Genomic DNA, 9,710 nt, shown 5'->3' with positions numbered 1-9,710 from the left:
TACCAGTGCTCTAAATGCTCACTCTAAACTTAAGTTTAGAGTGAGCCGATGGCGCGATATGGCAGCCTCGCTTCTGTCAGTCTGCCCCAGGGCAGCTGTGGCTACAACTGTAGCTGCCTCCACCAGTGTATGAATGTGAGAGTGAATGAATAGTGGTATTGTAAAGCGCTTTGGGTGCCTTGAAAAGCGCTATATAAATCCAATCCATTATTATTATTATTATAAACTTGAGTGGGCAGATATACTTGGCTGGCCATTAACATACAAAGCTTGGAGGAATGGGACTGCTATCACTTCCCGTGATCCAAGACAGTAGTTACGCCTCTTTTCCGCTGGTATCTACTCGTCTTAACTCTGTTGTTAGGTTTTTCCATTAGGTAGTAGTACCTGGTACTGGTTACTTTTTTAGTACCTGTTCAGTGGGGGTTGCAAGTAGGGTTGGGTTTAAAAAATAGATTTTCCGATTCAAATCGATTTCAGTTTGAATAATGCGATATGGATTCATTAAATCCTGAGTCGACTTAAATATAAATGTATTTTTCCAGAAATGCCAGAATCTCAGGTTAAAGCTAACGAAACTATTTCAACAACCACCAACAGCTAAAACCGCAAACGATTAAAAAGCAGGTAATCCGATAAAGATGTGAACCCGACGGCACGCACAATTCACTGAACCAGCAACAAAGGAAGATCAAAACCGCTTCACGTTTAGAAACATCGTCATGGATACACTCTTGTTTTGGCAGTTTTGCTTCCACCACGATAAAATTACACTTCCTGCACAGCTCTCTCTCTCTCTGTACTCAGAGACCAGTTTAGCATCAAAAATCTGTTTTCTGGATTATTCGCTAGCTTACTACACACCAGTCTACCGTTGTGTACAGCGCTGTCTGCCACACGTGACCTCCGACAAGAAGCCTCGTTTGTGTTCGATCCTAAAGAAATGTAAACTTTTACAAATGATGTCAAATTGCAAAACCCTCAGTTGTGTCTCTCATCAAACCTCTGTAACTTTGCTCTGCTTCACTTCAGCAGCATCAGGTCATGTTCAGATGTTGATTCATGGTTTTCTTCAGTTTTTTTTTCTACTGCAGAATATTTTAAGGTTTTCTGCTATAAAAAGCCAGGACAGGAAAATCTGCTTCATGTTTTTGTGTTTTATCCTCAGTTACTTTGACACAAAGGCATCTGCTCACACCTCTGATGAAGTCTCACAGTGTCAGCCTTGTTTTTATACATAGATATAAAATATGGATGTACGGATAAATGATCAGAATTATAATATTTCTGACTGTCTGAGTCAAAATCAAATTGAATCATATCGGCACCTTGTGAATCAGAATTGAATCGGTCATGGAAATCCTTGACGATAACCAGCCCTAGTTGCAAAAATGTGACGTCGACAGACTGCATGCTGGTGACTGGCCAGGCTGTGGCGTTGCTCGCTGAGTCATGAGATTGTCTCCTTCAAAGAAATCAAAACTGCTATTTTTGAATCTCGGCCACAAATAGCCACACAACATCCAACACTCTGGTCCCCGAGTCTGACAGAAAGCCAGAGACTGAGCAGCAGGTGTAGCATCACCTCGAAATCCTCTTTTTGTGTTTGTGTCATATAAACATGACATCACAAGACTTTCAGCCACGTTACTTTGATGACCACATGCACATTTAGGTGGTGCTCGTTTGCAGTGTAAATCTGATCAGTCAAATCGAGTCATGGAGTCCATCCGACCCAGGCCTGCATCACAGCATGGGAAAATATGAGACAGGAAGCAGCACAACTAGCTGATTAGCAATGACTGAATTTTCAGAATAAGAGCGAGGGTTAGGAGACTGTTGAGTGTAACTCAATGATGTTATTATCTTACATGGATTAAATCTCACATTAGTCAAAATGTACTCATCTGTTTATGCTGAAATTTAAAGTTATTTTGTATAAAATGAAAAGATAAACTTTGATCTGCACAAAAGCTTATTAAGGAGCTTATTTAGAGCAATAATAAGGAATAGTTTTTAAACGGAGGGAAATATTTTGTATGCTTATGAAGCAGAGATGCTATTTCTGCCTGCTTATAATTCATTTTATCCTCCATATTTCTTTTCTTTCATCGTTTTTTCCTTTGTGTTTTTTCTGCAGGTCCTGTGCAGTCAGCCAGGCGTGTCTAGTCCCGACTGGCAGCTGGATCAGGATCAGCTAGTCGTGGAGGGCGGTGAATTTGGACTCGGTCTCTGTTTTAGTGGGCCGTCCGAGGCAGCGGTGGAGCCATGTCAGCCACGTGGCGTGAGGACGATGAGGAACTGAGGGTGGGAGGAGTAAAAGGAGCATTGAAAGCCAAAACGAGGTTCTCCTTCACTGAGGTCAAGCTGCTGCTGGAGGCGGTGAAGAGGAACAGATACATCATCCTCAGTGAGTAGGAATAAAAAAGTAGATTAGTTCTTTTCTATTTAGGAGGAAAGTCTTTGAGGAGCTGTTCGTAATAAAACGTGTGCCGTTGAGGCCATTCTGGTACGACCTACTGACCGTCCTGTTGGTCGTGTTTATCATGCGAGTGTTGAGCTCCTCAAATCTCTCATCACATAGGCTGATGGATGCCAGCTTCGCCACCTTGGGCTGCATTTGGTGACAGTGATCTGTATTCTGCTGCAAAATGCACTCCAGCCGACTGGCAGCAGGTGGAGAGCTGCTTCTGATGCTGCTCTGTCGTCCTGCTCAGAGAGGCTGCAGTCAGAATCCCTCCATCCTTTTGTTTTTGTCATCACGGCGTTTGGGCAGTTAAAACACAGAGGGACATTTTTTAATATTGTTTAGTTCAGGAACCCCTGACACCACTGATACAATCAGTCAGATGTCAAACATAACATTTGATTTTATTGTGAAGTTACAGGATGTTTTACTGGTCAGTCTGCCCTCTCTCTGTTTTTAGTGCACTGTGCTTTTAAAGATCCTTACCAGCAGAGGGAGCACGTGGGTCACCTTTTACAGCACTGCTGTGATTTAATACTTGAGACTGATTCGTTCTCTCTGTAGGGAAGTTTAACCAAGGTGTGTCGGCTGAAACGAAGAAACAGACGTGGGTCGAGATCACCAATCAGATCAACGGTCTGGGAGAGAATCACAGAGAGGTTTGTTTTACATCATTCTCAGCTCCAGAAAGTCCTTCGAAAGATGATTTGTGAAGTTGGCACAGTTCAGAGAAGCCCTGATCTGTCCTTCAACGTTTTGTTTTTCTGCATTATGTTATTAATTTATTCAAAGTCATGTAAAAAGAATCAGTTCTCCCAGATGAGCGAATTAATAGATAAGGCCATTCAGTCCTGCCACACCATGCTGCCCTCTGCTGTTTGAACACAAAGGCTGTATAAAACCTTTGCAGTTATACTCATACCAAACTTAACAATCATATAAGCTGAAAGTCTTCACTTCAGGATGCGATAGATTTATTTTTTTTATCGTTTGTGCTTCATAAACGACCGGCGGATTGTCGACAGTAGTTTAAGAACTTGCAGCAGTTGCAGGCAGTGTGATGGATGCGATATGTCACTCAGCACTCCTCAAAGGTTTTGTTTCCACTCAGGTGCGTCAGATCATGAAGAAATGGGCAGACCTCAAATGTGATGGGAAGCGACGCATTGCAGCGCTGCGGGGTCCCAACGGCACAACCCTGAGGAAGAAGAAACTGGGCCCCGTGGAGAGGATGGTCCATAAGATACTGATGATGAGTCCTAGAGGAGGTGAGGCGAGGCATAGAGCAACACAGGGTTTTTTCAGATTGTCCATTTTCTTTCTTGGGAAGTTTTCTAAGTGAGTGAAGTGACTAGAGTTGGGCGATATATCGAGTTTTTAAAACATATCGATATATTTTTATACGAGATATAAGATGTGACAATATCCTTTATATCGATATAGTCTATGTTACGTTATAATTATAGTTGTGGAGCCGCAAGTTTGCCTCTCTTTCGTCCACTTTTGTCTCTACGCAACGTTACTCCGCCTCGCCTTCACTGAAGACAACTCCCCCTCCTCCCCCATCGCTTCACGTGCAGGCAGCGACAAGACGGACACGGCAAATCTCCGTTAACGAGTTACTGCGCATCGCCCCATGCGTGGGGCTGGACGGCGTCAACGTGCTAACGAGCTAAACATGCTAACGAGCTAACCGCGCTAACGAGCTAACAGCGCTAACCCTAAAATCCTTCCATTCTCTCAAAAGTTGATAGCGCGCCTTATGTATGAATTCTGGTTGTGCTTGATGGCCGCGAACCGATTTTATGTGGTACACGGCGTTCAGCAATCTGACAAAATGTTTGAGTACGACTTTGGTAAGCTACGGAGCTGCACCGCTTGATAGATTGTCGGCGCATTACGGCTACCGAGGAGCTTCGCGGAGTGATACGTACTGTGCTTCAACGTAATATTACCGTACTGTGTGTGTATAAGGACCATAAATGGCACCTGTAAGAGACGTGGTTATGAAGCGGATTTCAAACTCCAGGCTGTCAGTCACACAGCAAAACTTGGGAACAGAGCAGCTGTGAAATCTGTCTTTGTTATTACGCTCAGCGTCTTTTAGTTTATATTTTGACTGCACAATTGTGAGCTCTTTGTTTAGCACAAAAACAACCTTGTTTTCTTTTATTTATGGAGCATGATTATTTAATGAATGCTCATAATTTAATTTTGAGTAATTTTTCATGTACATCTGTGCTGTATGTTAATAAAAGTGCCTGTGTGACATCTGGGACACAGCTTTGACTAAGAACTCTCTTTTTGTTCTTACTTTATGGCTTAAAAAAAAAAAATCGAGATCTATATCTTATATCGCCATCCAGCTAAAAAATATCGAGATATGAATTTTGGGTCATATCGCCCAGCCCTAGAAGTGACCCAGAAGTATCAGAGTTTCAGCCACAATAACAGCTGTTCAACTCTCCAAATCCGAAGGAAAGGCGCTTCACTGCTGCCTCCTTTCGCAAAGGATGCACTAAAATCCATCCTTTAGGAAAGGAAACAAGATGATGCCATCCAGCCCGTGATGAAAACACGTGTTAGTTTAGTTTCACTTCACTGCTTTATAAATTCTTTAATGTAATAGTCCTTTTTACCTCATAAAAGGCTGATGTTCTTCAGAGATTAGTCTCACCCCAAGCTGCCGTCATGTCACTGCACGCGTTGGCGTTTCAACCAGACCTCATTTTTGTTTGTTTTTCAGAAGTTTGTCTCGACTTCACAGGTTTCTCCTGGTTTTTCTCACTGTGCCACTCAGCTGTCAGTGACCCAGCACCTGCTAGTGAGGTGATCTGTTGTTCGACAGCTTCACGGCGCATTAACGCCACCTTCTGGCAGCAGAGATGCTCTGCATCCTGCTAGGTGGCTGTAAAAACTGGTCTAAATTCGTACAGCTGATTTTACAACTGACTCGAGTTACAGCGTCGTGCATCACTGACACTGGTGTATATTTCATATTGCTGTGGCTTCAGTGTGTGTGTTCTGTTGTTTATTTTATTACAGATTTAATGTGCTGTGTACACAAACTGTGGTTAGAAAGTGTTTTTATCAGCCTGCCGGGGGCTGTGTACTTCCTGGGTCAAGTGCTGAAAGTCTAGAGAAGCGTTGTACTCAGCACTGCCCCTAGAGGCTAAGGAAAACACTGCATGCACAAACTGACTTCCTGAACTAAGTAATCTGTCTGATGTATTCTTTGCTGCTGCAGCTGGAAGCTGATCACATTACTGGCAGCCAATCAGCAGATGCGCTCTGTCCGCTGCCTCTCAAAGGCATTTCACTTTGCAGGATGGTGCTGCATTGTTAGCGTGGTCAGTGTAAAACTGAGAGAGGAGGTTACAGTGATATTTAAAAAAAGGCATCAGATATATCTATGAGGATCCGTCCAGTCAGAGTATCAGAATTTACTCAGATTTCATGTGTTGGTTTTCAGACGGCGACAGCGACCTGGACCTGGGAGAAGACGACGACTTCTCAAAGATGTGCAGTAAAGGGCTACCCTCCAGCAGTTCCCCCTACTCCTACCTCAGTCTGACAGACGGCACTCACACTTTATCAGGAGGACCCTCTTTTGAAATTTCACCTCTCTCCTCACCTGAAAAAGAACTTGGTGGTGAGTAAAGAAAAAGCTCTGGCAGCTCGATCGAGGGTTATTTGGACCAGACTCTGAGGTGTAAACCATGGAGCTTCAGGGTCCTGTTTTACATTTAATATAAATATGAAACGGTTGGTTGTGAGACTGATCTCCCATCGTCACCGACGTACAAATCGATTGTTTAAGAAGAGAAAAAAAAGTTCTTATATCCAGTTCAGATGTCAAAGCCTTCTTGAGGCCTTCTTGGACATTTTCATGACGTTCTCATGTTTTTGCAGGAGATCCTTTCCACTCCTCGTCTGACTTTGACCTGGGTGACGATGGAGGTAAGGACACTGTTGATACTTATTTTTTAAACCATGCAGTCCAACGTTTGGCTGCAAGTGTTAAAAATCATACATAATGTGCATTAAATGAATATGAATCAGGCATGACGTGGGTGTTTGAAAATGTTGTGAGGTCCTGTAAACTTCCTGCTTTCATTTGGCACAAGCATGAATGTCATACCTGAGCCTCGGCCATAATCTGATGGAGGCAGTGAAGTGAGGAATAAGAAATGAAAACCCTGAACATTCATCTTCTAGATTTGTGCGTTTCTTAGAAATTCCTGTAAAATGTGGAGAAACAAAGATGGTTTACTGCGTGTAGAAACACGATGTAAACATCTCAACGGTGCGGTTTCTTCTGTCCTCGTTTTAATCTGGTGACAGCATCAATGACAGTAATGAGAGTTTGCATCACCCTGCATGTTTCAGTGCTGCTCCTTTAAAGAATAAACTGATCCTCCTGTGGCGTTTGTCCTTCACAGAACAAATGATGGATTTTGATGAAAACGACGACTCCATGTTCTCCTACCCTTCCTCCGTCCGGCCACCCCCCACCTCCCTCGATCCTCTGCCCGATAACGCCCTGATGAGGGTGAAGCCCGTCTACACGTACTCCCGAAGCAGCAACGGCCAGAGCCAAACCATCCAGAACTCCTCCTCCTCCAGCAGACCTCCACCCGGACCTTCCTCCTCCTCAGTGGCTTCCACGTCCTCTGGCTTTCCTTTGGCTTCTGATTCAGAAGCTGCTTCATCCTCTGCTGTCCCCCCACCATCACGGTCCCCCAGCACCTCCAACAGACCTGGCTCCGCCCTCCCTGCTCCCTCTTCATTCCCTCCTCCATCATCTTCCTCTGCACCTGCTGCAGCCAATGGTGCTTCCTCTCACCCTCGACCTTCTACCTCAATTCCACCACCTGAAGCTTCCTCCGCGTTCTCAACAGTCACCTCTGCCACTATTTCCTCTTCTTCTCGAAGCCAGCCTCCTCCCTCCTCCTCCATCTTTCCACGCAGTGCTCCCACCTCAGGCTCAAGCCTATCGGACCCTCTCCCAGCTGGAGCGTCCTCACGCAGGGCACACGAGCAGGTCGCCCAGGTGGCGTCTCAAAGCCTGCAGCAGCAGCGGGCCAGCAGGATGCTCCTGACCTCGGTGTCTCAGTCTCTGGAGACGTTGGCTCAATCGGTCCAGCTGCTCGTGGAGAGCCAGCATGAGTTCGTGCAGGAGTCCCTGCAGCTCCAGCGGGAGACCGTGGACATCCTGAGGGATTTCTCCAACACTGCACTAACCATGCTGAGAGACAAGGCCAGCAGCGGGCAGCTGGCCCACCATCACCACCGACATCATCCCGCCTCGCACTTCTGAAACCCAGAGGGAGAAAGGACAGGTTTGAGCAGTGCGAGGAGCTTCTCATCAGTCGGGAGTCTTTCTGGTGGGTGTTCCTGTTTGCTGCACACAAAAGCTGCTTTCCACTGGTGACTCGAGCACACGCAGATTTAGGCCCAGAGCTCAATTTTATTTATGTGCCTAAATCCTGTTTTGTTGTTTTCCCTTTTTCTAGTTTTATTTGTGTCAAATTCTAAAAGTTTTCCACACTGTAATAATCAGCATTTCTAAAGGTGCTGAGCTGCTGTAGTCTCACAACCGCCGTGAACATTTCCACACAAACCCAGAGTGACCGAGCGCATTTACAGGAGATGATACACTACGTGGTGCAAGGACACGATCTGCAGTTTGATAATTCTGCTTCCTGTGTGGACATGAGAGGAGAACACTAACCCTGCATCTGATCTCCAGAGCCAGGCTCAAGAGTCACGGCGCTCTTAAACTCAGACTGGCTCCATTTCAGTTTCCTGAAACACCAGAGGAGCAACACCTGGGGACAGGTGGGACAGGTGCTTCATGTCTGTAGTAAATTAGGATAAATTGTTGAGCAGAAGGAACCTTTTTTTGGGGGTTACTGCTGAATTTCGCTGCTGCTGATGAAACTTTAGCTGTAATTGACCAATAGATGAACTGAATCTCTTTCCCTCATTAAAAACAAACAGTTCTCTTTTGGTAATCTGTGTAATCTGCTTACAGAATGCATTCATGCACAAAATCAGATAAACTTCACTGTAGACACAAACAACACACCCAGAGCGTGCAGCATAATAAAGTACCTAAAACAGGAGGCAGCAGATATTAACGACTGATTCACAAACTGGTTCCCTTTAACCCAGTCAGGGTCTAAGCAGCCGTGCAGTTTTCAATAGAAGCTCCGCCTTTTATTGAACAAAGCTATAAAATTGCAAATGTGCAACCCAACAGTATCCAAAGTTTCCTGACTGTAAACCATTACAGGAGGATTAACTGCTGCAGGTGACCGTGACACCGCATCATAATGTAAATGGGAAAAACAAATGTGAGCTGACAGAGTCTCTTATATCTTTATAAATGTACTTTTGCAGCCTGGGCACCTTCTTTGTGTGCTTCCTGAAACTAACATAAATCAGATATTGTAGCTCTGTAACTTGTGCTGTGGCTCACACGTGAATCTTTAACTTATTTGCCTGTTTTAAGGACGGAGAAAAGCAAAGTTTCACAAAACGTTAAGAAGTCCAGTCGCTTTTCTTTCGAGGCTCTTTAGAGTACCGTGCCTTGCACTTAGGGAGGAACACCCTTCGACTGGAGTATGAAAATCAAGAATCAAGGAAACTAGCAGATTATAGAAACCATCTCCGTTTCCACCTAAGATGCACACAAAGCAGACTTATTTCCAAGAGTTTGCACCTTGGATCCACGGTGAGGCGACACAGAATGGCGTTGTTTCTGTGGAGAGCACAAAACCAACTTCTAGGTGAAAGGATGGGACGGGTCACTATAGATGCACTCCACAACAAGATCAGATTCTGCAGGAACTCAAACCCATACTCTCTCCTATGTTAGAAGACATTTTTGGGTTTGTGGACAAGGCTAAGCTCACATTTAAGGAAAAGTAAGACAACTCCAAAAATTCCATACTTCCCTAACACAAACTTATATTTCCCAGTCTAGACAATACAAACAAGAACAGGAAGACGTCACAGCCGAGGACAGTCAGGAAAAATGGGTGACGAACTTTTCAGGCAGGACTCTCACTGAAGCTGAACAGGAGATGCCAGCCAAACGACTCAGTTTTTGCCATTTCTCCACAACAGCTGCCCGTAGTGGATGACATCACAGCCACGGAAACCGCCATAAGGATTAATAAAGTAACAACCCGAAGCAGCGAATCAGGGTGAAGGTTTCACCCACCCTCTCCACTAC

General features: G+C 44.7%; 1 protein-coding gene across 2 annotated transcripts in view; it reads left to right on the top strand.

Annotated features, from left to right (window-relative positions):
* Positions 1–8,864, top strand: part of LOC146619500 (uncharacterized) — a 15,929-nt gene extending 7,065 nt beyond the window's left edge. Inside the window, exons 2-8 of one of the 2 annotated variants that reach the window (XR_014906782.1) lie at positions 2,141–2,410; positions 3,032–3,126; positions 3,579–3,735; positions 5,940–6,119; positions 6,380–6,427; positions 6,910–7,854; positions 8,042–8,864. Coding sequence is in view for 1 of the 2 variants with exons in the window: in XM_085370712.1 (XP_085226838.1) it covers positions 2,269–2,410; positions 3,032–3,126; positions 3,579–3,735; positions 5,940–6,119; positions 6,380–6,427; positions 6,910–7,787 (1,500 nt within the window). In the remaining variant the exon portion in view is untranslated. Of the gene's footprint in view, positions 1–2,140; positions 2,411–3,031; positions 3,127–3,578; positions 3,736–5,939; positions 6,120–6,379; positions 6,428–6,909 lie in introns of both variants that reach the window. The other variant, XM_085370712.1, reaches the window with a different exon arrangement.
* Positions 8,865–9,710: the final 846 nt, after the last annotated feature.

This window comes from Diplotaxodon limnothrissa, linkage group LG14, assembly GCF_057381915.1.
Source record: "Diplotaxodon limnothrissa isolate DT_005_m linkage group LG14, D_limnothrissa_male_GT1.1, whole genome shotgun sequence".
Lineage (NCBI taxonomy): Eukaryota > Metazoa > Chordata > Actinopteri > Cichliformes > Cichlidae > Diplotaxodon > Diplotaxodon limnothrissa.
Note: the sequence above shows the minus strand (reverse complement) of the source record. Positions and strands in the feature narration are given on the sequence as shown.